Genomic DNA, 26930 nt, shown 5'->3' on the forward strand with positions numbered 1-26930 from the left:
ACATAGGTAGAGGTTAGCATATATGCGTCATGAGGCAAAGGCAGAAGAGAAACTGTTTTTAAGTGAATGGTTCTGAGAGAGATGACCAGTGGCGCTCGGTCATTTCTACTGGCAGCTACAAATACAAAGACAGCATTACTATTTCCATTGTGCTGTAAGAGACACATGCTTTTTTTCCCTACACATTGAGAAACGAGACAAAAAAAATCAACTTCAGCTATGACTGAATACAAAAAAAGAAATTTGAATAATCATGTATAGATAGAATCTTTATCACAAAAAAACTTAAAATTGTAACCAAAATATACATTTATGCTAATTATACTAAGGACAATCTTTGTCATGCCCTTCAACATGTCATCCTCCACATACGGGACTTAGCTACAGCCCCTCGAAAGCTAGAATATAAAGACCTTCAGGAGTTTTCCAGTGTATCAACTCTTCGTTTTTCTGATAGATCAATGTAAACTCTTCATTGGGGGTAAACACTTTCAGCACTTTTTTTTTTTTTTGCTCATTTAATTGACAAAGGAAAGAAAAATAAAATTCAATGCCCAACATACAAACTCCTTTAATTCCTAATCTATTATACTGTTCCAATAAATAATCAAATTTAAAACAAAACCAAAGTGACTCTCAGAAAACACGCCATTTGTCGTTCTCACCTAAAACAACTTGGGTAATGCTCTAAAAAAAGGAATGGTCGGTGATGAACTAGTGTACTACCAGCCCTTACTCGGTGAGAGGCAATAGATTCATCATCTCCCTGTCCATTTTTTTTTTTTTCACGGTTCTAAGTGCTTGATAGGACCTTTCTGGACAAAAACAACAAAAACAGAAAAATAATTTAGACCAGAAGAACAAACAGACACAAGTCCTCCACTGATTCAATCATTCCTACAGAAACGTACATCTTCATTGACTTGATTAGATTTAAAGTACAAGGGGATCATCAGACTTTTCTCCTCATTTAAAGTCCACTGTGTTTGGCAGACACCATAAAGGGCAGAGAAAGGAAAAAAGAACAATTGCAATCAGGCCACCACAAGTACATGTTTTGCAGAATTGTCTTTCCTCTTTCAGAACAAAACAGCAGGGTGTGTAGATATATATATGAGATATATATGAGTGCATGACTGATGGATATGAAAGGTCCTCTCTCTCCTGTTCTGCGGACTGATGCCGCACGAACATCAGCGCTCTCTGGTGAAACGGAAAGAGAGAGTCCTATGAGCTTCTCTTCTCCCATTTCTTTCCATTCTCATTACGCTGGCTCGACCAGTGTCCACTCCGCAGCAGTCCTCCGGTGACTGAGGTAATGCAGAGTGTATGATATTGTGCTGAGAATAAAAGCATGAGTCTGTTGAGCAGAACCCCAGCCCCCCCCCTCAGCCCGTGGAGAGAAATGGAGAAGAGAAGAAGAGAGACCTGCAGCTCCTCAGAGATACTGGTGTGCGTGATTACAGAGTCCGAAGCTCCACACGCTGCCATCAGAGCTGGTACCACTTCTTATCTTTGTACTTCAGCATCATCTGAGGGCAAGAAATAGAAAAAATAGGAGTCAGAAATAAGAAGTGAAACTGTAAAGAACGGTTTAGATAGTCAAAGAGATGTTGGGTGCGTACATCATGGGCATGTTTGGAGAAGGACTCTGCGCTGGCCATCATGGCTGCCGTTCTCTCCTCCAGCTCGCCCAGTTTCTGCCCTCTCTCGTCCAGGGCTATCCGGGCGCGGGCCAGATCTCCCACGACCCCGGACGCTGCACCCTTCATGCCCTCCATGCCGCCCGGGCCAGGGATGTGTTGGGCCAGGCTACGGGAGGCCTTCCCAGCACTCGTTTCACCAACTACCAAAGATGAAAAAACAGAAATTACTTTGTCGTGTTCAGTGTAGGGGTTGTGTCGAGAAATAGAGACAGAAACACATGAGGGAGCCATGATGTGATACTAGGCTGATCTGTACTCACAGAGATCCTCCCTGTCCAGAGACTGAGCTCCTCCACCAAAAAGGCCTTTGAAGAAACCTCTGTTAGGAGCCTCTGGTGTCTCCACAGGGGTAAATAACTCACTGAGCATCTCCTGGAGAACACAGAAACATCAGCACAATTCATCACAAGCACTCACACGCTGTACTTTGGTTTTTTGATCCAATACCTACATGCAAAGTCTTTTCTGCACATGTTACATTATTGGATCTGATAATGACACATGAATTCAAATTCACTGATTGAGAGTATCTGACCTGCAGGTTGTCGCAGGTCTCCTGGCTGTAGGTGATCCTCTGGATCTCGGTGGGAGAGGTGAGGTACAGGGCTTGACCCAGGTTAGAGAAGCAGAACGTTCTGGCTATCCGCATGTCTGTCAGCGGCAGGTAGTTCACATCCAGCAGAGGCCGCAGACTGGGCAAACTGAGAAGACACACAGATTAGACAGCTGGCTGTTTGAGCTGTACGAAGACAGTTATTTTGGTTTCTGATAGTAGATACAAATATCAACAGAAAGCACCAGTGACGATACCTCAGAGTCATGATGTGCCCGTTAGCACAGAAACAGGCGATGCAGTTCGCTCCGGCCATCTGCACGACATCAGCCCTTAGCACAAAGGAGGTCTCTGTGATGTTGTGTTTGTAGATGCGGGTTTGAGAGGGCATCGCCACCACCTTGGCCTGTTTCTCCGAGCACAGCACGGCAAACTGGTTGTTGTCTGGACCCTCTTGTGACGAGGGAGGGGAGGCTGGCCTGCGCCTCCTGCTCTTCTCCTTCTCCTCATCTGAGGCGTTTGGGTCATACCATGGCTCGTAGGTAGGGGGCAGCAGAGCCCCAGTGGAGTCCAGCAGGGCCATCGTCAAAATGCCTCCTTTGAGTCTGACTAGAGTGCCTGAGAAAAGGAGGAAGTGTTTCAGTTTGGATTCAAATTACCACAAAATGTAAAAGCATGATCTCTTAGCTCTCGTAGCTCTCCTGCTGCTACAGTCCTCAACCCACAGTCAAGCAAGACGACAGCAGAGCGCGGTCAGTTGGATATAAATAAATAAATCCATTTCCACTAGTCACCCGCCCCTATTCAAAAGTTTCTGTCTGTGCTGTGGCTGTGCTCTCACTGAGGTTTAAGCAGTCACATTTTAAATGATCCTAAATCCAGCCTGACCTTTCACTTTCTGGAATACAAAAATGCTGAATTGGTCCTTTTTAACGCTGTTTTCAGGAAATGTGTCTTTGTCAGTTAACAACGCAGTGCTGCTATGAGGCAATGCAGTTTGAACAAACCATTTTCAGAATCATCAAAAGACACAGTCCATGATGAGTGTACAATGCACTTTAAGTGGGGTTGAATCATATGCAAAAAACAAACCATACTGTGATTATTTTGGCAGATATTGAGATTGTGATCTTGTACCAAACAAACATGTTCCTTTACGTCTGGAGAATATGATTTATAGGCCAGGGCGTCTCTGTCGCACCACAATGCTTCATTTATAATGGTGCGTTGTGACACATTCTACCTTATCAAAAAGAAGTGCAGCTCCTGCAGTACTCCTGGATATTGCACTTGGCCACATTGTGATTTTGATAATATTTCGATTAATTGTTCAGCCCTTACTTTAAGCCTTTACCTTTTAGGTTTTAGTTGAGTGTACAAAGTCTCTGTTGAATGCCCACAATATACACAATGTCTACAATGAATAAGCCACGATGTGTATCCAAGTGGAGCAAATGTTGCCATTTTGATATGATACGGGTTTGAGCTTTTAAATTCTTTGTACAATAAAATGTAGCAAGTAACATTCAGCTCTGTTGCACAAAACGCTATCTGTGGGGCTTTGATAGGATTTCTAATGAATACACAGACAGTTTCAGAAACAAAACTCTTTCCTTCTATCCCTCCCCTGCACCACTTCCTCATGTCTGTTAGGGAAGTGTGATTTTAAGAGGCTTAGAGACTTGCGTAAGGACTAAGTCCCGGCACCGTTGTTTCAGTTTCAATCGCTAGTCAAGAGAGGTCATTAAGGGCCGTGCCTGGATGAAAGAATGAATGCACCTTTCTCTGTCACCAGTCACATGCAGGTCCACACCTGGTGAGTGAGTGACATCTAGTTCGGTTCAGCTTCTTACCGCAGGAGGAGATGCCGACCGGCTGCTGCAGCCTCTGGTCGCCGCCTGGAGGCAGGCTGACGGCCACCGTCATCACGGAGCCCTGGGTGGTTCCCACCAGCAGACAGGGGCTGAGCAGGTTGTCCGTCTTCTTGGGAAAACTCTCACAGAAGTGAAAGGAGGAGATGGCCTCTCGGGATTCTCTTTCTATGCTGGTTACACTTGAACTACGTGAGCGGGTGAATGAGTTATCCTTGGCATCTGGACAACAGGAGTGAGCACAAAAACAATAAGACAATGAGGAAATCACTCGTGTGAAAATGAAGGGGTGAGAAGTTTATAGAAGACTTCTCCATGCAAACAGGAGAATTAGAATTGTTAATGGCAAAAAAAATACACCAAGTCAACACTCATTTAAAAAGGTTAGAGCTCAATCTGCTACTGTGTTTCTAGTGGAGCTCGTCTTTGATCATATTCATGCCTTTCATGGAAAATGACCCAGTGCAGAAAAAAAGTAACACCAAAAAGCTTTTTGACATTGAGATGCTCTTACAGTTTTACATCCAAGCATGCAGTTTTTTTTTGTTTTTTTTTTTAAAAATGGTTCCCAATTTATTTTTCTGCAAATAACTCTGGCAACAACAACAACATTCTCAATGTTAAAAAATATGTAAGATATTCATGGAGTACTAGAGTGACTCCCAAGGAAAGGCTGTTATCAAAAGGAGCAAGAATTATTCAGGTCTCATTACTGTGCTCATGGAGACTGACACACAAGCTTTTACCCTCTTTAAAAAGCTAATGAGCGATCCCAACAGAAACACAAAAACATCTGTGGCACAGAGGGGAAAGCTAAACACACCGCCCGTCATGTGTTTCCCTCACAAGGAAAAACTGTAAACAAGAAAAGCAAGATTTTTAACGACGAGTGCAGTCAAGCCAGTGGAACTTCCTCAGAAAAGGAGAAAGCAATGATTGTGAGAGTATTAGTATCACAGGTCAACCAATTCAAAATAAAAGCCCCAGCAGTGGTGGGGGTTAGTACCAGTTATCCCACTTCAGTCCAAGCCAGACCATGGCTGGTTCACTCACAGGAGTTGGGGGCAGACTGAGTTCTACATACGCCCGCCTTCTGGCTCATCCTGGACGCTCGCTTGCCTTTGTTCATATGATTAAAGCGCTCCTTACATGTGAGAGAGCGCCATCTTGGGAACTTGTCCCCTGCTCACAGTGCACACACAGACAGTGTTCGTCTCAACTTACAGTAGAAGATTGACAGGAGTCTCGCATTCACAGCAACATGCTTCTAGAGAATAAGCAGTACTCTCGCAGAGGTATTTTACAGCTGCGAGCTAAGCAGAACATTCAATTGACAAAAGATGGAGCACCTGTACGAAAATAGAAAGGTTCTTGAAAACTAGAAGTCATTAGTTTTGGCTTACCATTGTCTGCCTTTTGCTCACTAGACGAGCTAATTTTCCGTGACATCTTGGCTGTAACAGAAACAAATACCCCGATTTTATGAGGAGAGAATAATGGCTAAAAATTGACATTTTATGTTGAAGAATCAAAGGTTACTGTAATAAATCACAATCCACTATTAGGTAATCATGAATTAAGTCATTTGTGACATCATTTTTACTGTGCAAATTAGTGGGCAATCAATCAAAACAGGTCTGAATTTTGAGTCATATTAAAGAGTGGTGATGGACATACATACAGTATGGGCTGTACATGGCACAAGAGGAATATTCTGATCCCAAAAACAATTGACTTTGTTTGTTTTTAGGTTTTGGATTGGCAATATTGCTGCTTCTAATGTTCTTGTTTGCTACCAGGATAAAACCCCCAAAAAACTGCCTGTTGTAGTCTATAACCACCCTGAGATAAACCCTGAGAATACAAATGAGGCTGAGAAGCATCACAGACAACCGAAGGGCCTGTAATGTCAAACAAAGCAAGAGGCAGTCAAGAAATAACGTAATTATAATTCAGTGAACATAGTTATGCAAAGAGAGTGGGAGGAAGAGGGAAGAAAAATAAAAAAATAAAAAAATCAGTGAGCAGCCAAACAGTTAACACTGAACTGAAGCCCTGGAATCAGAAACACACACACGCACACACACACACACACACACACGCAAACACACAGCAAGTGTCTACAATAAAAGAGAAATAATTCACTTAACACATGGTTAGACATTAGTATGATAAAGATGGTGGCATGAGGCAGATTTTCTATGCTTTTTGAATCAGTAGAAATAAGAAGTATCCAGTGACGTCTGCCAATTTGTCAAACTGTTTTCAGTCTGCAGTTATCGATGTGACACAATTCTGCATAGAAAATCTGAGGCCTGAAAATTTGAAAGATGTATTGTCATGCACTTGATAAAGAATTCCGATTAATTTCACACATCAACAATGCAACCCCCCCCCCAAAACCATGTGATTAGTAAAAACACATTTCACTTGAATCCACTTCTTTCTTTCTTTTTTTTCTTTCATTGGCACGAGAAGCACAGACTGACGTAGGATCAAGGCACAGTGTGGTTAGAACGCCGTCATTCAGAGAGAAAGAGTGAGTGATCAGAAGAAATACATTTGGGGTGATACAGTACCAAAGTCATTGGCAACCGTCTTGGAAAAGCGTCTGCTTTTGAACTTCACTGGAAATAAGGTTCAGAAAGACAAATCAGATAACTGCAGCCGTCTTTTGAGTGCGTGAATTTAATGGGCTATGCAGCTTCGGACAATACAGTACCCTTCTCTATGAACTTCTGTTTTCGTTCATCGTCTGAATTGCACGGTGAGGTAGATCCTATGTAACAAATAGTGGCAGTTGAAAAAGATGTATTTGAAAATAATAAAAATGATGTTTTTGTTTTTTTTATTGTGTGAAAAGTTGAGGCTTACCTGAAGTAGGTGATTTGCAGCGGTCCTCTGAGGCGTTAGATCCATCATTGTTATCGCAAAGTGCTGTGGGAGTCACACAGGTTGTAATTAAGCATGGCAGAATTAGTCCCACTCTTGAACTACTCTTACTGGAGCTATGTCAACTCCTACAGTACAGTTCTTATGGTGAAGATAATAAAGGGTCACCTATTTGAACAAAGGCAGGGATGGCTACCCATACAGTGCAGTAAATAATCCACGCTTGAGTTCACAAATCCAGTACAAATCTGTTGACTCAAGGTGTCATTGTTTGTGTTTGTGTCTAATAAATCCAGAGGCAGGGTTGACAAAATACACCACCTCATTTTGTTACAAAGCCCTCGAGTCTTAAAATCTCCTCCCAGCTCACTGCTGGTGGTTTAAAAAAAAAAAAAAAAAACGTCAATAGTGAGCTTTGGGGATTTGGGGGGTGCTACAGCAAATTCAGGGAGTATATCTTTATGGGCAAAAGGAAAGGCTTAGAGGAGAGAAATGATACTGGGAGGGGTAAAGTGACACAACATGACTTACTGAAGTGAGGTGAGCGTAGTTTTTTCACAGACTCAGTATACAAGTTAGAAAGTCTGGACATGCAAGACGTCACATTTGGTTTGTCTTTATCAAATCACAGAGAGAGACCAACAGTAAAAAACAGTGAGACAGAAAAATGACAGAAAGTTATAAGTGCAAAAGAGAAGGAAGTCTCAGAGGCTTGCTGCTGGATTCGTTATTTAAATCACACAGTAAAAATATATTCCTCACGTGGCATTCTTACAATTTATATAAACTCAAATTTGCTTTTTTCCTTCTTGAATCCAGCGCCAGGCCACTGAGACTGAAAAGAATGAATGCAAATAGTGAACGACAGGATGATTAGATACAAGAGAAAAAACAAGAAATGACATGACAGAAACAGCTAGGTTAGTACAAGCGAGTTCACAAGGCTTATGAACCGTTTCATCATTCCGACAAATCAAAAGATCATTTCATTACAGCAGAGCAGCAATGATACAGCATCCGCCCTGACTGCGCGGATCACAAACACACTTGCGCCACTATCTTTGCACTGTCCAAATGAACAGATGGAGAATCTGTCAGTGATGCCCCCTGTTGAGGGAGAGCAGCTACTGCAGGGGGCGGTGGTCTCGGCGTGAAGCAACAGCGGCTGCCAAGCGTCAGCTGTGCCTCCACAACCCACCTCTTAACAGTGAGACCGTGTCCAGCGACACAATGGAATATAAGCTAAGTAGCTGATGAATAAAGCATTTATTTCAGGGCGATTAATGTTAGTGAGGGCAGCCAGTGCAGGTGCTCAGCAGTGCTTAGAGAGCCACCACCAGGAAAAATGAGACAGTGGTACAACCGTAGGAGTGCAGCTCACCTCCAGAGGGCTGTCGCACTTTGCGTGGGGAGTGAGGCTGCCTCTGGTGGGGGTCAGACGGGCTGTAGAGCTCCGATGTGCCCATGTTGAGGAGGAGAGTTTTCTGGAGGTAGTCCACCACAGCCAGACCGTTACTGTTTCCAAACACCACACTGAAACACAGAGGGGGGGGTGATGAAGGATCCAGTGAAAATTAGGATTCAGATGCTATTTTTGCTCCTTACTGCAAACAACAATACAGGCTTTCGAAGCTCCCAGTCAGAAATTTCAACTGGAAACACCCCCTGTAGTTACATTTCAGACTCAGAAAGTCAGAAGAAGTTCACCAACCCCAACTTTGAAATCCAAGATGGCTGCTCTGTGCATCAACAGAAGTGAAAGCTGTAGTAATACACTGTTTAATAGCACTTCTGTCTTATTTGTGTCTCATTAAATCAATCATACGCACAGTACTGTCCGACCTCTATCTGTGGACATGTTGCTATGGTGTTTGTATGCACCAAATACAGAGTAATGCAAGCAACAACAATAAGAAGAAACATAATTCAAGTGTGACATCATTCCTAACTCCGACATCTGAGGTAAATGGAGCGCAGCATTACTTACAGCTGCACTATATAAATGTTTGGTTCCTGCCTTCTGCGTGACAGGATGCAATTAAAATTCCTTGATACACTCAAATTTAGCAGAAAAAAAAAAAAAAAACAGCTACTGGACAGGCATAACCACCACTCTCAGGACAAGTGTGGGCATAAAGTGATGTGATCTCCTGCCAAAATATCAAGTGTGCTGGCTGTAGATACTCACAGGCCGTAGGAGGAGTTGATAGCCAGGCTGGTGATCTGCTGAGGTGGCTCCCCGCTCACCCACACCAGCTGGATCACCAGCTCCACCTGGTAGCCCGGAGACTGCTTCAGCGGGGAGCTCCGCACCCTGCATCAAACACACAGCGGGATGAGACAGCGGGACGCGCTTTACGCCTGGAATGAATTATCACCTTTTGCGTAAGCCACACTGACAGCATCATCATTTTTTATTATTGTTATTCCCCCTCTCACCCTTTCGCTGTCAAAACATTTTCATCATTTTTAATATTTTTGTAAAGAGTAAGACTTTCCCCCTGGTGTACTGATGTGGAGGTTTTGAGAAGTATTGAGCAGATAACTGAAAGGAGTGAATGGATGACTACATCGCTTTAATGACCTTTTTGTTTCGTTTTTTTTGTTCCGCTAAGTGACAACCTGATTCACAATGGCATCAATAGCTCAGCTCAATTAAATAAAAAAAAAAAAGAACAAGACAGCATTATTGTCCATACTGCAGGCATGGTATATTGTGCCGGGGTCCGTCAGAGGAGTTGCTGCCTGTGGAGGGCTGAGTGGGCGGTTCAGTCTCCTGAGGGCTGGAGGAAGCTCCCGGGGTTGGCAGGGTCGGAGTCTGCTCCCCCCCTGGATCAGGAGAGTCCACTTCGCTAAACTCGCACTGCATCCGCACCTCCAGGAGCTTCACACACACAAGATGATTTGTCACAAAAGGGCTCAACCTCTCAAAACACAGGTTCATGCATGTACAGTATCTCCTCTAGCTTTGGATGAAATAATAGGATCGGCCTGAACTGTCTAACTGTCCCAAAAAGTTTAATATTGAAGATTTTTAAGATGTTTATGACGACACACCGCCGTGGACAGTGATGTTTACCCACCTGCACATCTTCAGTGGTGACCTCTTGCTTGCTGAACCTGTAGACGATGACATGGGCGGACACTCCCGCCACACAGAGCATCCTGCTCTCGGGGCACCAGGACAGAGTCTGGATGGCAAACGGGTCCTCTTCTACTATATCTGTACTTGGCTTCTCCTCCTTACCACGAGCCCTCTCAAACACCTTGGCAGTCTTTAGCTTGTACAGCACTTGAAGCATGACTGTGAGAGGAGTGAGGAAAAAGAAGGATATGATGATCCTTGACCTACAGCTGCAGCTAATGTATCCATGGTAGCAGCAACTACAGTTCCAGAGGGCATTAAGTGCACTATAGCGGTGCCACCAAGATCAGGAGTGTGAATTTGGCTAAGCATTAATAATCTCTCAAAACAGTGTCATGAAGGGGAAACGCTCATTTATGCAGATGACACTGGAGTGTGAGCACATGCTAAAACAGCACAGCCAGCTGAAGAGGAATGACAAATATTTAGGAGGCAGATTAACAGTGATAATGAAAAACAACTTGGTGCGACATAATTCTTTTTTCATGTACCAACTTGGAATGATAAACAGTCACTGACAGCTACTTTATTTTCAAATTGTCTATAAATAATATTGCTTGGGGTTTTTATGCAGACTATACATAATATACATACACAATAGACATATAACAATAATACCCCAAGCAATACTATCAATAGACAATTTGAAAATAAAGTAGCTTATAACTTAACATACAACATAATAACATGAAAAGGAAATGTGCAGTATGACAGCATGGATAGTACGGTAACTGTTACCTGCAATGTAACTGGAACTATTCTCTAAACTAAATCGAAATTTTCTGGTGCGCCAAATACTCTCTGTATTGCTGTTTACATTGTACCCAACAACAACATACACAAAACAAAACTACTCACATGCAGAGGCGTCCCAGAATTTGATCGACCCATCAGCATGTCTGTTGAAACGGAAGAGAAAACATTGAAAACGAACATAGCATATTTGCATGCATGGGATTCAAAGTTGTGCATTCATCAAAGATTAATTAATCACTAACCCTGTGATTATGATCTCTGGGTAACTCTGTGTGCCTTGGCCCCAGTTTCCCCCACTGATGGGCCATTCCTGTGAAAATAAGAACAACACTTTAAATTATAAAAAGCAGTAATATTGCCCCTGTGGGGATTTATTTATTCATTTATTGCCAATAAAAACTATGCTTCTCCCTGCAGCGGGGCGTAGATCAGGGCAGGGGTATAAAACCATTTGAGTGTTCCTGGGATTTTAATTCCCAGTAATTTACCTTCTTGCTGTAACCTTGTCTCTTTTGCCGACTGCCGACGGAGTAAAGTGCGGGAATAAGTTCAGCAGGACAGTCGGCAAAGTACTCGCAGCAGGTCACTGGTGACTCATGGACAGTCAGGGGATATGGATTCTCAAATATTGGGTACCTGTGAGGAAAATGTGCCAGAGGTTAGATTTGAAAATAAGACGTCGTTATCATATAATCATGTCTGTCAACTTGAGATGCAAATGACAATCTTACTGCCAATCACTGCCAATGACCTTAAAATTGTAATTTTACATTTTTTTTAATATTTTTATTATAATTTTACAGGTTTTCACATTGAAATTTAATGTTAACATCAAAAAGTCTATCACACAGTCTGGAATTGTCCCCTCAAAATGAATAAACTACAGCAACTTGGAAAGCAATTGCAGCACCAACATATAAGCTATGTATGTTTCTGCTTCAGTGTTTCTCAGCTGGTTTCTTAAACTCATGTGTGACTTTCAAAACAACAACAGTGTGCTGGGAGGACATTTGTGGATTTGGGGCCACGACTAGGAGCCATAACCAAACTGAGGAGTGGATTTACTGGATGAAATGTTTAAATACACCCACTTCCAGTTCAATGCAATGCAAGAAATATAAATATTAACACTTTCTGGGAAGAGAAAAGGCTGAGATTTGAAATTAAAATGCCAGTTCCAGAATATATGTGCATATATGCATAATATGGTAAAACGCAGTAGGAATCACCAGGGGGAAAAAGTACTCAACATTAAGATTAAAGTAAAAAGGAACATAATGCTTTATCGTAAAAGAAATCCCTTTGGGATAATGAAGATAAATTTAGACATTTTACTTTTCATGGGACCTTTAAAGAACAAGAGTAGGTCAAAAACAGACATTAAAGACTGTGACAGCTCTTATGTTTTCTATAAGCAACTGTCACAACAGAAGCAATGGATCATGACTAATATTTAAAGTCTGAAAAGTTGGAATCACACATTTCTGACTGAAGTGATATATAGTTAATATAGTTAAATAATTAGCAGGATTTCATGTACACTGTCTATTAAAATATTAATATGGCGTGATTGCTGTACAAAACCAATATTCTTTAATGCATACTAAAAATACTCAAACTAAACTATATTTAGAAAGTGCAATAATTACCCAATCTGTCCAAGGTCTATTACAACTAAATCCTTCTCGAGCAGGACCACCACAGCATAAGGCTCCTGAAAGTCTGGCAAACACAAGAGCACGAAATGAACAGGGATGATGACGTAATCATTACGTGAGCTAATACAGCTTCTGAGACAAAGGAACACAACCCGTCGTGAGCCGAGCGTTACAGCTCACCATTTGGATATGGAGTTTCACACAGTGTTAGGAAATCTACGATGGGGTAGTCCATCTCGAGGACGGCAGTGCTCTTTCCGTGCATCACAGTCAGACAGGCTCTCCTCCCCACCGTGTCGTAAGACAGACCTCCAGACAGCACCATGAATGGGTCCCTGAGCCCAGAAGACACACACGAACCTTTTAATTGTTTATTCTTCTCAGTTCCGTTTGTTGTGAAGGTGAAAAGCTACTTGGTGTAATCTGTGTAAATGTGTGAAGAGGGACATCAAAGGTTTATGGCTGTACTTCCTCCGGAGATGATTTGGCCCCATTTCAAGAGCATCCATGATGGGAGGAGCCTACTTTTTAATTATAATGACAGTTATATTAATCCCTGTCCTCTTATACCTGAGGAAAAAAAATGTGAGGGATAATTAGATCAGTTTCAGTGAAACTGTAAATTTTTACGACATGTTCTTATGGGAGGGGTTGGTCTTTTTACTTTGTGACCTTGACAGAAAAAGTTTTTCCTCTTCAGATGATAATAATTGTGTTAATAGTGATCAAAATATAAAAGTCATTTATTTAATGATCGCAACAAGACAAATCCTACGAGAATATAAAAAAAGAATTTGACAGGGACTGTCACGCTCAACAGGCAGGCCTGGCCTGTAAGATATAGTATACGCTTTTGTGATAGAAAAACAGGAAAGGCCACTTTGAGTACAGGATATGGATTCAAACCAGAGTCAGTTAAGACACAGGATGGGTGGGGAGTTGCTACCAACACACTTACCCAGCCCTCGTTGTTTTGTACTCCACCTTCAGGATAGGCTTGCATGGTTCTGGCTTCTTTCCATCCTTAGGCTGCTTTCCTAGTGGAGGTCAAATGGCAAAAATGCATTCAGCTTAAATTAATTTGCAATACATACGGTGTGGTGCACACACATGCTGCCACCATCCATCTCTCTTTTTTAGAAGTTACACCTCTAACAGTGGACGGCCTTCAGGCTGTAATATGAGACATAGGTGGCCTTTAATCAACATGCCTGTGTGTGTGTGTGTGTATGTGTGTGTGTGTGTATGAACAACACAACTGTGTGTATACAACAGCTCTAACCATGTGGTGTGATGATCTGTGCAGGCTTGGCTGGAGCTCGTACATTCCATGTGGTCAGGGTGCCATCTGAGTGGCTGCAAACAAACTGTTTGCCCTCATGGTGCCAGGCGACGGAGTGGATCGCCTGAAACACACGCAGCAGCAGCAGCATCATTAGAGTGTGATAAATAAAGTGCACATAAACTTAACAGCTGTGCAATGATGAATGAGAAGATTTGCAGCAGCTATGAGTGCAACATGTTTAAAAGGTAGAGACTGGTTTTAAAAATGTTCTTGTCTTTAAAAAATCCCATGAAAAGACCAAAACAGGTTCCTCTCTCAAAGCTTTGTCTTCCTCCGCCTGTCCATGGCTCTAAACCTCAAGCTCAGTCATTCCTACTGAAGACGAACATTTTTAAATATATACCTCCATCTTTAAAAAGACTAAATAATTTCTTAAAACAGCTGGAATCTGTAGTTTTTAGCAAAAGCGACTGAAACAGAAGTAAACAGTTTATCTGTTGGGGACTATTTTCAGATGTGGATTAATACTTATTTGGTGCTCTACAGAGTATCTATGGCAGCATGACGGTGCCTACGGGATTGAATCAAAATAAACTACAGGTCCCAGGTTCATGGTAATGAAGTAACATGTCACCCAGTGCAACAGTGTGGCTCAATAATGTGTCTCTAATAGTTTTTGATAGAACAAACAGAAATAAGACAGATCAGGTTTTTCCTATACAGTGAATGTTTGTTCGAAGGATTATTTCATTGTTGTTATCTTTCCATGGGATTTGTTCACAGTTAGAAAAATGTACAATATCACCAGACTTTAGCTTCTAATGTGCTGAAATCATTTTAATGCTTTGGAGAAAATACTTCTCATCTTCTTGAAGCAGAAAAAGAACTTGATCAAATAATTTGACAAAACTTTGACTTTGTTTCACTTCATGATATTAACACAATCATCTACAGAACTGTTTGATTTTACTTTGCGTGTTCTACTGGATATCATCGTAATTCCAGTATGTACAGTACTTGAATAACAAATACAAACATAGCTTTTCCTTCACTATATAATCTCTGATGTTATCCAGTGTGGAAGCTCCTGAGACAGAATCTCAACAGGACCAGAGGAACAGCTATTTCAGGTTTCATGACAAATCACTGGAGAGCCTGTGTCCTCTCATATGTGAAGTGACAGATTATGCAAAAACCTAACAAGACCAAACATGTTTTTGAGACAACCATGAACAGACTTACAAGCTTCCTCACAAGAACTGGAGCGGAGAGAAAAGAAATGTCTTACCTCATCATAATTATAGCGGTAGTCAGCTTTTTTGCACTTCAAATCCCACAACACCACCACCCCACACTCAAATCCAATCAGAAGCTGTAAGAACAAGAGAAGCAAAACACGGGTCAGCTGATTGCTGTGAAATCACACTCCGCTCATATACCTGAGCCTGGAGCTAACATGACTGCGTCACCACTGGCTGTGATGTTCAAAATAAGGTCCTGTAATTTATCATTAATCATTAATCATCACATTTCTTTGATAGATCTGTGTAATTCTTGAACTATAGAGGAAATACGCTCATTTCTGACACACAGTAAGTACCAACTCGTTTAACGACTCATTATGTATACCAGACAATTCTACAGTAGTTGTAATTGTTTAGTCTTCTCAACCCAAGTGGTTGGGGCAGACGGCCGCCCACCCTCAGTCTGGGTCTGTTGGAGGTTTCTTCCTGGTAAAAGGGAGTTTTACAAAGCTGCTCATTGTGGGGACTGTTGGGTTTTGTCTCTATAATACTGTGAGGTGTTGACCTTACCCTGTAAAGAGACAGTGTTTGTTATGATGATGTGACGCTATAAAAATACATTTGAATTGAACTGTGTATGTTTTACATGCAGTATTTGATTTCCAAAAGAATTTCCTTGAAAGCACAGCTTCATTGTTAACGACTGAAATAAGTGAGTAAATATCAATTATTGGAAATAGTATCTACCAAATGTATTGTATTGTAAGCCTGCCTGTAATTCACAATTACACTTTTTTCCCTGTTTCACGTTCTTTAACCGTGGCGACTTCCCTTGCTTACAAGACTTAACGTTTGCAATGAATTGTTGGCGTATTGCATCCACTGATGCTCTTAAATTAAAACAGCATCTCCACCTCTTCTGTCATGATTTCCTCGGTGTGGAGCACCGTGGAGAGAAACCTTCTCCCCTTGATTCTGACACCAAAATCTGATGTTTACTATTGACATTTTAATTAGCTGAAAATGTTCTGCTATCAGTCTCCATTGTAACTGCACAAGCCGTATTGACATTGTGTCGTCTGCACCGAAGCAGTTATCCACAGGAAAGAGAAGAACAGCATGTTTTTTTTCTAAATGGTGCAGGTGGGGTAGAAATATATCTCTTCTTCTGTACAGGCTATGTTTTGCTGTGTAAACTATCAGTTTACCTTTCCCTCATCCATGGGGTTATCACTGATGTGCACGACAGGCCCTGGGTGTGTCTTGGTGGATCTGTGCAGGTTTTAAAGAGAAGAGACAGAAGAAAAATGACACAGTGTGTGTGTAAATTTAACAAAATTGGGGTTGTGTGGATGAATATGATGAATACCTGATGAGTAAAATGCATCTGCTACATGTTGTCTTACAGATAAATTCTAGCTTTTAGAAGGAGAGGGAGATAGGGAGGCAATTAGGGAAGATATTCGAAAAAAAGAGAGAAGCCAGAATCTTTGCTTATAAGATGAAAATGTGCATCGGTGCACCAGAAAAAGAGACATGACATATGAGAGAGACAAACAGAGAGGGAGAGCAGGGTCACATGAGGGTCTGTGAGAGATTATAGTATGTGGAGACAGCATCACCGTGGCAACAGAGCAAAGGGGCACGGAGGAAGTGAAGGTCTGGCCTAAAGAAAGTGTTGCTGCCTCTGAATGTGGTCTGGCTCCAGTAGCTAATGATCTCATTGCTGCTGATGAGTCGATACAGTCAGAGATGTAGAAGTGAATAAAAGTCACGGACGGACTGGAACATGAACTCCAGCCGGTAACCACCACAATCAATATAAAGAAGTGTTTTAATATACAATAATTATAATAAATTCATGTATACAGTGTGTTTTCTTGTATTAAAGATTATTTTCATTTTAAACATCTTCTCACACATGGACTTTTACTCAGTAAAGAAAGAAGATAAACCCTATTTTACTCAAACAATAATGAGTATAAGCTGAGTTTAGTGAGGTCAGCTTCCACTCTGATCATTAAAACTTGTTGTTGTTCCCGTCCACTGCAGGAGACCTCGAATGTGAATCCACAAGTTCGCAGAAACTACAAACTACAAAGCAGAAAGTGTCTACACTACACGTTTCTGTCAGAGAGCGGACGACTCGACTTCTACAAAGAAAAGACAGAATATTATGTTTTAAATTCCACACTATAGCCAAGAGCTTGCCCCCCCCCCTCCCTTAACTCATTTTCACAGTCAGACAGGCAAAATCATTTTCTATCTCCACTGTCTGTTTCTCAGACATTTATCTCAGCTGATGGCATACTTTGCTGCTCTGACACTTTCAACTCCCAGATCTAAAACAGCAATTTATCAGATTTCACCAGCAGCCACACACACAAACAGCTTTATACTCCACTTCCAATTTTAGCTGCCAGTCACTCGCTCAAATTATTTTCTATAGTTGACTGATGGCTGCACTGGAGAAGTTACTCACAAAGAGCAACTTCTACGGGCTTAAGTTTGAATTTTTCCTCAAAAAGAAAATGATCACATAAACATGTTCAGTTCCATTTCATGCACAGAATCAAGTGCTGCGATGCTATTATAACCAAGACGTGTGTGTGTGTGTGTGTGTGTGTGTGTGTGTGTGTATTGGGCGATTTTATCCACTGAAATGTATTTTAACCTGCATGGGGCACCTGCCAAGTTTTATCTGAACATTGCAGGATGTTGTGGCACAACATTTACAGGTGCACAGGATGAGATGTAAAAATTCAATTGTGATCCTTAGCAGTGGGTGTTTACGTGCGGGAGTGGGTGACACAGGAGAAGTCACTGGGGTTATCAAGTGGGCACTTCCTATCACAGATGTGCCCGTTAAATCGGGCAGCAAACACCTCCAGAAGTCCCGACAGCAAGTTCTGGCATGGCACAATCACCACCTCCACGCCGCCCTCACACTGATCAGAGCTACAGTATTCTCAGCTCGCAGGACGAACTCTATCTGCAAACTCAGGCCTTCCACATCCCTGTGCATTTTCCTGGTTGAGTGTCAAAAGCGCAAGTGCACGGAGACGATATGCAAATGGCCAACGAGCAACGGGGGAGGAAAGAGAAAGAGAGTTGTGAAATACAGACTCACAGTTCGATGGCTTTGTTCCACATGATGACGTAGCCTGAGAGAGTGAAGGACTCCACGTTGACGATGTGGATGTTTCCTCTTTCTGTGCCGATGTAAAGCCATTTGCTCTGGAAGGGCAGGTGGCAGTACGTGATCCTGCAGGAGGAGATCAGGATGCATCACAACACAGGCTTTTCATTATCTCATGACTCAGTCTTATCAAAGAGTCACCCTCGTCCCTCATCATGCCAGTCCAACTGGAAGGAGTAGCAAGCAGCTAAGATTTAATTACAAAGGCCTTGCTCTGTGTCACACTAATGAAGCTAGACTATATATAGAGCAATGAGGAGGAATAGCAGAGTAAATACTGCTGTCTTTTCTCAAGTGGTGGGAAGAAACATGAAGTCATACACATTCACAGAGCCAAACGGACACAGATGATGTGAACCGTTTTACTGTGTTTGTTTATCCGACCACACAGATTATATCATCAGTGATTCGTCAGGTGGCGTCTCTTGTTGACTGGATGTGGAGAATTCCCCTTAAAAAATTTTTTTGACGAAAATATTCTTGGCTGGATTCTCTAGATTACAGAAAAAGATGACGGAACTAATTTAATTCATTAAAGCTGCATTGATTGACTTTGTTGAAGACGCGAGGCCCGAGAGACACATTAAAAACGGGTGATTTGACTTCAAATCAATATCACAATTACTTCAAACTTTTACCTCAGTTATGATTAATGAATGATTACTTTGCAACTTATCGGTCTCCCTATTTATTTAATTTTTTGATCGTGTTCCAAGTGATTAAACTAATTGGAGACGGTTCACAAACACATGCATTTGAGGAAGTCTTTACCAAACTGACCGACAATAGCAAGATTAAGTGGTGAGAGATTCTAAATGTCAGTTTTGGTACTTTTGCGGTTTATTGCCCAGCCCTAACATCTCTGACACGTTGACACCATACAGAGTTGTTATGTTGACAGAGAGAGAACCATATAAGCATAAGCATTCATTTGAAGTCGTGCCGCTGACCACCTGGACTCATCAGGTTCATGTTTATCTTCACAGCCCTTTTAACCCTGTTTTGGTCCCTGCAGGTAGCATACAGTACATTTACAGTGGTATCTAACGTGCCCTCATACTGGCATTTCATTTACCCTTTCTGCTCATAGGTTGTTGTTTTTTTTTTGCAAAGCACATAAGTGCTACATAAATATCAACCATCACTGTCTGCTGCTGGAAACATGGCCGATTAGCACAGGATTTTCAGGCCAGAAAGCCAAAACAATTAGCTAAAAGAAGCTGAAAGCTCTGAGGAACGAAGAACACTGTTAATAACAAATAAAACTACCGATAAAATTGTACAATGTACATTGATAAATCCAGTTGGAAGCCTCTGGTATTTCACCTTGACCACAGGAATCCACATTTCCTGTCTGGTTAAAAATAAAAGGGAAAAACCCCAGGTGTTGCGGAATCACAAGACAACACTGCTGCATCATTTTTTCAGAGCTTTGACGACAACAGAACAGCTAATTATACAGTGCGAAGCATGTGGCCAGCTGTGAGGGCTGTTTCCAAGTTGTGTTCACAGAGAGACAGATGCAGCATCACTGCAAACAGGGAAGCAGTAAGAAGAACAGGTTACTGTACCTCTCCCTGTTGAACTTGAGAGAATGCAGGATAGCTGGGATTTTTTGCCTCAGGTTCCACAGGTGGATGCTGTCGTCAGCTAAGGCACTCACCAGCGCCCCCTGTGGGGAGGGTCAGAAGCAGGCGGGTTATCAGCATGCACATAACATCTGGTGTTGTAGTATGGGCTGCTTTAATGGTTCTATAATAAGCACATAACTACAAGGGTATTACAAAGGTATTTGGGTCACAAAACTAGCATTACTGTTTAATCAATGTGTTCGCTAAGAGCACAGCTTGTAGTGATTCATGGCCTATAAACACTGAATAAGCACCAGTGTCTGCGGTGCCTGCCAGGGGGAACATGGAGAGACAGATGCAGGAGACTGACAAGGAGAGAACGGGTGAGGAGGAGGAGAAGGAGGAGAAGGAGAGACAACCAAACAAGAAAACCGGGGGACAGGTAGTGACAACAAACCTCGTTGATCAGGAACTGGAGCTGGATGACAGCAGCGCCGCTCTCATGCTGACAGTAGCACTCCACACCGGCGCGACCGAAGCTAAAAGGAGGCTCAGTCAAAGAAAACTGGACAGTTGCCAGTGAAGATCGTGCAGAAATGTGTGTGTGTGTGTGTGTGTGTGTGTGGGGTGGGGGGGGGCTTTCAAACATACTGCAGAATAAATGTATGTCATGAATGTATTTCAAATCGACAACATACAGAAAGGTTTTTCCTTTTTATGATGAAATGTAACTTGGCATTTTCAGTTTACATTCCTAAACAGCCACTGGCAAGAATGTGAAACAAACCAAACCAGCAAGTTATAAATAAAATCAGTGGGCTCTGTCTGCCTTATTTATTCACATGCGTCAGCCAGTATGACGGCAGCGTGATTAACATAACTCTAACCTCTCTCTATTAGACTGTTGAGTTCAGGTCAGAGGACCCCCCCCCCCCGCCTAAATCTATCCATTCAAAAACAGCCAGCTCACCCACTCAGCCACCAGTAGATGTCGGGCTTCAATCTGAACCAAAAATATTGCATGAATGGCAAACAGCAGAATGTGGCCACAGTGGAGCACCGCCACGTAGGCACCAGGACTCTAATCCCACGAAAACCTCCAAATGCTTTCACAAGGCAGCACAGAAATGAGAAGCACAGAGAAGCAGTGGTTGTCTATTTCAACCGGCCTGTAATCACTTTCACAGAGAGTATGTGCACAAAGGAAGAAGGAAGCAGCACAAGATCTAATCATAGAGGCCGATCTCTAGAAAGACAGACAGGCCACAGGGACAAAAACATGCACTGCTCCTCATACTTTTAATGTGATCATGATGAAGGAAAGCTAACAAAGGCAGACAGCTGTGCTCCACTATCTGTGTCCATTTTGAGCTGACACAGCATAATGTCTCAACAGGATTACACAAAGCTGTGATCAAACAATCCCTCAGTGTCTTAAACAAACTAAGGTGGGGTTGCAGGAGTCCGTTTCATAACGGACATCAGCAGTGGGCATCGCTTCTGCAGGAGGATGGAGGCAAACACAGACTTTGAGACTTTTAAGCCGGCGCCAGTCGAAGGCTGTTGGCAACTGAACTCACATTCACCCATGACCTTTCAGTCTAGTTTCCTAGCTCCTGGCCCCGCAAGTTCTCTACAACATTTGTCAGAATTATTAACGGATATCATGTCTCCACAGGTCCGCGATGGAGGAGGACGAGTCATTAAGTCTGTTTCATAGCCTCTGGTTGTGCATAAATAAGAACAGTGCAGAAGTCTAAAGAGCAAAAATGTTAATATGCAACACTGTTATGTATTCATTTCGCTAACATCGAGTAGGAGCACTTCAACCGCCTTATTACTGATGATGCAAGGTACCGTTACAGCCTGTTTACTCATCAGTGTACGTAAATGTAAAGGCTTCTAGAGTCTGAACAATGTAGGTTAATGGCGCTGCTGAGACGAGCTACTTTCTACACTAACAGGAAATTACTAAGATGTTTATCAAAACAACTGTGACAAGCAAATAGAGCATTCTGTTGAAACTTCCTTCTGCGACTCATGACCAAAACCTTTACTATCACATAAGATACAGGTACAAAACTACTTGTGTCTGTCAGCTGAGACTACTGACAACAATACACGCTTCTCTTCAAGTCATTTCATTAGTTTATAAAACACACAGTTCTGGGATAGTGTGAGCACAGGAAGCTGAGTCACACCACTCAACTGTGACTCTGCATGTAAGAAAACATCTTGTGGTGTGGGTAACAAAAAGTCAAAAACTTTTTGTCATGTCATCATCTGTTGGTCATATGATTGGACCTGAAACAATAAGTCAACCAGATAATCACTAGAACATTTAACGGGAAAGTCATTTTCAAGGAAAAATGCCAAATGTTCATTGGTTCCACTTTTTCAAATGTGAAGATTCGCTGTTTTCTGTTTTCCACAATCATAAACTGAATAACTTTAGATAAAACAAGCAATTCGAATACATCAATCTGTAATCTGGGAAAATGCTTTTCTTTTCTTTTTTTGACTATTTTCTAATATTTTATAGATCAAACAATTTTTGAGAATTTAGAAAATCATGTTGATTCATAATATAATATATAATAACACATCAGTGATATTGAAAATATCAGTTATTTGCAGCCCTACATTCCATGTGTAAGATGCAATATGTATCATCCATAACCAATATTGAACATGCTGCTCTCTCAATCCTTACAGGGATTTCCGCTTTGTTCCTAAGCCTTTGACACATCACACACTTAAGTCACACACCTTGAACATCGACACTTCCCCATTTGGTAAACCACTGCGGTTCACCACAGCATTTCAACAGCAGCACAGTTTCATGTGAAGTCAAGTGATAATCATCAGGGCAGGAAGTCGTCTTAATCATGCTGCCCAACAAATGAAAAACAAAAAATGTTCTCTGCAGCCGCTCACAAAGTCTACGTTAAGAACTGTTATTGCCAGATGAAGAAGAGGAAGTTCCTCTGAATTGGAAGCTCATCAAAGCAAACTACTGACTTCCAGCATCAACAGTCAGTTGCAGGACTTACTAAAACTGAGCTAAAAACACAAACTCATGGAATATTTTCAATTTTGCACAAACTTGGACAACATTTAATTGACAAATTAAAGTATGCAAGAACAAAAAGTTTAAAAAATTTTACCGACAACACTTGCTTCCAAGTTATTTTTAAATTTGCCTTGTAATGGCCAACATTTAAGGGGGCACATGCGTTGGAAAGAGCAGGACACTGTCTACAGTAACACACTGATTAAAACACTGTAGAGACAGATCTTGTAAAAGCAGACATTTATTGCTTGTAGACACCTCATTGAGCTTATGTCTACTGAGCTGTGGCAGCGTTTCCAAACTCCAGGGGCAATGAGGTGGATCGATACAGCCTGTCTTTTGATAAATGGACCAATTGCCTGAATGACAGTAATCCCATCAGCTCCACCTTGCACATTAGGACAACATGGAAGCAGTGTGTGTTCTCTGGGAGTCGCCCAGTAAACACAGCGCTCTCTTAATCTGGAGAGTGGATAAAGACGAGGATGGAGCCACTTCTAATGAAAACCTAAATAAAGCAGATGGGCCTCCCAAGCAGGATATCAGCACAAAGGGAAACCCTGTGTTTATACACAAATAGGCCAAACCAGAAGACAAGTTGTAAACAGCACAACCTGGCTACGAACACACTATCACATGCAGCATTTAATAGTGTAGAAATCCAGGGGCAGTTTTGTTGCTGTGACTCATGGAAGCTGCTTGGTTTGCTGTAAAAACAAATTCTTACCCATGAATACAAACAAATACAAAACTGACTCCCAACTGCCCAAGGGGCCACCGAACACAGTAGCAGCTTGATTGTGTGTGTGTGTGTGTGTGTGTGTGTTGTGCAAGTCAAGTGATGTTTACAGCACATATGAAATGGCATCCTGGCACACACTGGGCAGCACAGTTGATGAGGTTGGCTCCTCGGCATATGGCAGAGGAGCTGTTCATGCTACTGCAGAGATACCGCTAATGAGCCTGGGTGCTCCAGGAGGACGAGACTGCTGGCTGCACAGAAACACATCCTCGCTAGCTGTCTACCTCTGAGCCCGTCCGCTTCCCCTCTGTGTGGTGTGGATTTTATTTTTGTTGTGCTGGATGACAGGAGGCAAACACAGGTCACTTACTGTGTGAATTCCCCATATTCTGTGGAATGCTGAAGGGCGGCCTGGTCACATGATGTGTGAAGAGAGGATGCCAGGAAGTTAGACATGGGTCCAGTGTGTGTTGTTATGTTTGCATTGTGTGTGTGTGTGTGTGTGTTTGCATGAAGCAGAGGAGGATGTTAAGAAGAAGAAAAAAAAAAAGAGAACAGTGGAATCATTCAAGCTTTACTTTCCTTGTGTGGCTCTTTTCATTTTCATTTTCCTGTGAAAAAAAAAAAAAAAAGGATACAGCCTCAAAGCTTCAGTCTGAGTCCCAATGGCCAAGATTTTCTGCACGGGGTCAAAAGCCATTGACGATGGTTGATATGGGAAGCCATGACGCACAGTCTGCGGAAAAGAGCAGAATTTGTATTAGACCTCCAGTCTGCTAATCAATCATCTGCTGCACAGTCAAGCTGGCTTTAGTGGAGAAAAAACATTATCATAATCTCCTCGAAACGTAATCCATCAATGTGGAAATTTAGCCTCATTATCAAAATAAATTAGATAAAGCATAAACATTAGCGCAAATGGGGACTGGGATATTTTTCTGATATCCGCCTTGTGTGCAGCCTCAATCCTGTAAAACATCAGTGATAAACTCATTTTATCCATCCAAAGCCTTACATTTGCAGCCTTGGACTGCACTTCCTTGCCAGGATTTTACAGTGCCACCGCCACCAAAACATTATCATTATCAGGCATCTATAACTCAATTGTTCCGGATTGGAAACGTTGCCCAGCCATCCATGAGCTGTGTACAGCTTGCAGCAGGATTATGTAACAGGTAATGCCATGGCCCTGTGACCTGGGGGACCTGACCTGTTCTGCTCCCAGCTGGGGCAGAAGCAGGTGGGCGGGCTCTCCAAGATATTCAACACATTTCACGCATGCGAAGCCTTTGCAGCTAGAACGACCACGCTAGATTATCAACCCGTCGATGACTAAAAATGACTTCACCATGTGAAATCATGTGTGGCAAACAGTGAAGCCTATAGCTTCACATTTTACTAAATCTGTCTTAACACAACACCCATGTGCTGATGTGTACACTGAAGTCGATCACTAATCATTCCATCTGTCTGTACTGGTCCTGAAGAGATCCAGTCTTCACATGATTTTAATGTCAGCGATGGGAGACAAAATCCTCAGTCCTTGTTGGATGTACAAATGCATGCGAGTTAATCTGAAGCTAATATAAGGCTTCAGTCTGACCTGGACATGGGAGGCTGATATTGTACTGACTTTTTGGTACCAAACTGATTATTTCTTACAGTCTAAAAGGACTGTAACGTTAAAAGAAAACCCACTTGATTTGTCTAACTCATATATTAGCCTCATATTAGCTTCAGCTGCACTAAATGCATTTTTACACATGGTGGAAGAAGTACTCAGATCCTTCACTTAAGTAAAAGCACAATACAATAATGTAAAAATGCTCCATTACGAGTAAAGGTCTTACATGGAAGTTAAAGCACATGAGTTGTAGAGGAGCAGAAATATAAAGTTGCATGCAAAGGAAATACTCAAATAAAGTACCAGTGCCTCATAATTGTACTTAAGTAAAGTGCTTGAGTAAATGTACTTTGTTACACAGAACAACATTGCATTAACATTAAAATCCTGTTCCTGGACTGGAGCTCCTCAAGGCCAGAATGGACAGGAAGAGTTATTACAGCAACCAAAAACTCCTCTAATGTACACTGGAGCATGTGAGTACTGTACAGAGGTAGACTTAAAAACATGTCAACCCATCCTTTAACTCTAAATCCCTTCTGTGACAAACTGCAGGGAGCTGATCAGGTTACACTGATGAGGAAAAAACTATGACTTGAGGCGACGACTCAGTGCAAGGCAAACAGCCATGGATGGAGCTAATGGCAGTCTGGATACAGCCATGGGAAACAGCCAAGCAGGTTAAATATCATCCCTTGTTAATGTCACTGTAGCTATAACAAGTACTTTAATGCTTGGAGTACAATTCTGTTGTGTTTTAGCTGCTATATGAGTTCCCTCATGTCATTATACATCCCAATGAGCAGTGCAGAAAGAGAAGAAGAATGAAAACAACGCCAGTGTTTGGTCACGCCGCTGTCATCTGACTGTCAGTGTGCGAAAACAGTCCGGTAATGTTAGCTGCTATTAACGGAAACCCACCTTGCAAAGCTGAAAATGCTCCGACTGGAGTGTCTCCTGAACGGCATCGTTTTCCCTGGGAGTACCCGGCTGAGCAGAGGCGGAGGAGGACGAAGACGCCGCTGTCAAGCCGTCCAGCACCTTCCTAATGTTAAACTTCTTCATTTTCCTCCGGTACAGACGCGACGGTTGAAAAAACAGATCAAGCCAGCTACCATAAATTGGATAGAGAGAGGGTAGCTGCTAGCTAGTTAGCCGAAATAACGCACAGTTAATATCTTTCTGTATACATCTCACATGTTACGGAGGGTGTTGCCAGCGCACTCTCCAAAAGCACCCGAGTCACGAACATGGATTTAGCGAGTCCTTTCCGATATAAGTGTTAATCCGCCATTTATGTGGCCAGCTTTGGCGTTATTCGATCGGGATCAATCGTTTCCGTGAGCTGTTTCCCCAGCAGCCAGGGCTCAGCGGGTAGCAAGCTGGCTACGGAAACGCAGTGAACTGCAGCGGGGATTGAGTCTGCGCTGCGAGATCACCCGGATGCAGGGCCGGTGTTACAGTGTAATTTGTTACCCGTCAAATTATGTGACCTCGATAGGTGATTTCAGCGAGCAAATGTTTTAACCACAACAGGATTTGTGACCTCACGGCAAAAATGCTTTCGTGATATTTTTTTTATTTTTTTTTATTTTTAGTGGGTTTCTTAAC

The 26930-nt window shown here is 42.2% G+C and overlaps 1 protein-coding gene across 3 annotated transcripts; it reads right to left on the reverse strand.

Moving 5' to 3' along the window:
• Positions 1-41: 41 nt before the first annotated feature.
• On the reverse strand, positions 42-26684 carry LOC111225315 (syntaxin-binding protein 5-like). Of its 3 annotated transcripts, XM_022750103.1 has the most exons (28): positions 26241-26684; positions 24334-24431; positions 20338-20419; positions 19881-19981; positions 18241-18375; positions 16319-16382; positions 15155-15238; positions 13864-13987; positions 13540-13618; positions 12762-12916; positions 12573-12645; positions 11412-11559; positions 11166-11233; positions 11026-11066; positions 10106-10326; positions 9722-9906; positions 9211-9336; positions 8404-8555; positions 7005-7067; positions 6853-6909; positions 6710-6757; positions 5534-5584; positions 4113-4352; positions 2517-2877; positions 2242-2407; positions 1967-2078; positions 1626-1846; positions 42-1532 (listed from the first exon to the last, which is right to left on the reverse strand). In XM_022750103.1, the coding sequence occupies exons 1-28, from the start codon at positions 26382-26384 to the stop codon at positions 1491-1493; spliced, it is 3441 nt and encodes a 1146-aa protein (XP_022605824.1). In that variant the 5' UTR covers positions 26385-26684; the 3' UTR covers positions 42-1490. The 3 variants fall into 3 exon arrangements, with proteins under 3 accessions (XP_022605824.1, XP_022605825.1, XP_022605826.1); XM_022750104.1 differs by lacking the exons at positions 6710-6757; positions 6853-6909; XM_022750105.1 differs by lacking the exons at positions 5534-5584; positions 6710-6757; positions 6853-6909.
• Between the last annotated feature and the right edge of the window lie 246 nt (positions 26685-26930).

Source organism: Seriola dumerili, unplaced genomic scaffold (assembly GCF_002260705.1).
Source record: "Seriola dumerili isolate Sdu_G_001 unplaced genomic scaffold, Sdu_1.0 BDQW01000149.1, whole genome shotgun sequence".
Lineage (NCBI taxonomy): Eukaryota > Metazoa > Chordata > Actinopteri > Carangiformes > Carangidae > Seriola > Seriola dumerili.

What these genes read in the sequence shown, in the direction of transcription:
- LOC111225315 (XM_022750103.1), bottom strand. Translation starts at nt 26,384, where the DNA reads ATGAAGAAGTTTAACATTAGGAAGGTGCTGGACGGCTTGACAGCGGCG. An exon ending in ATTCTGGGACGCCTCTGCAT is followed by an intron (nt 10,327 to 11,025) that starts GTGAGTAGTTTT and finishes CTCCTCTCACAG; the next exon opens with TCATGCTTCAAGTGCTGTAC. An exon ending in TCTGGACAGGGAGGATCTCT is followed by an intron (nt 1,847 to 1,966) that starts GTGAGTACAGAT and finishes CATCTTTGGTAG; the next exon opens with TTGGTGAAACGAGTGCTGGG.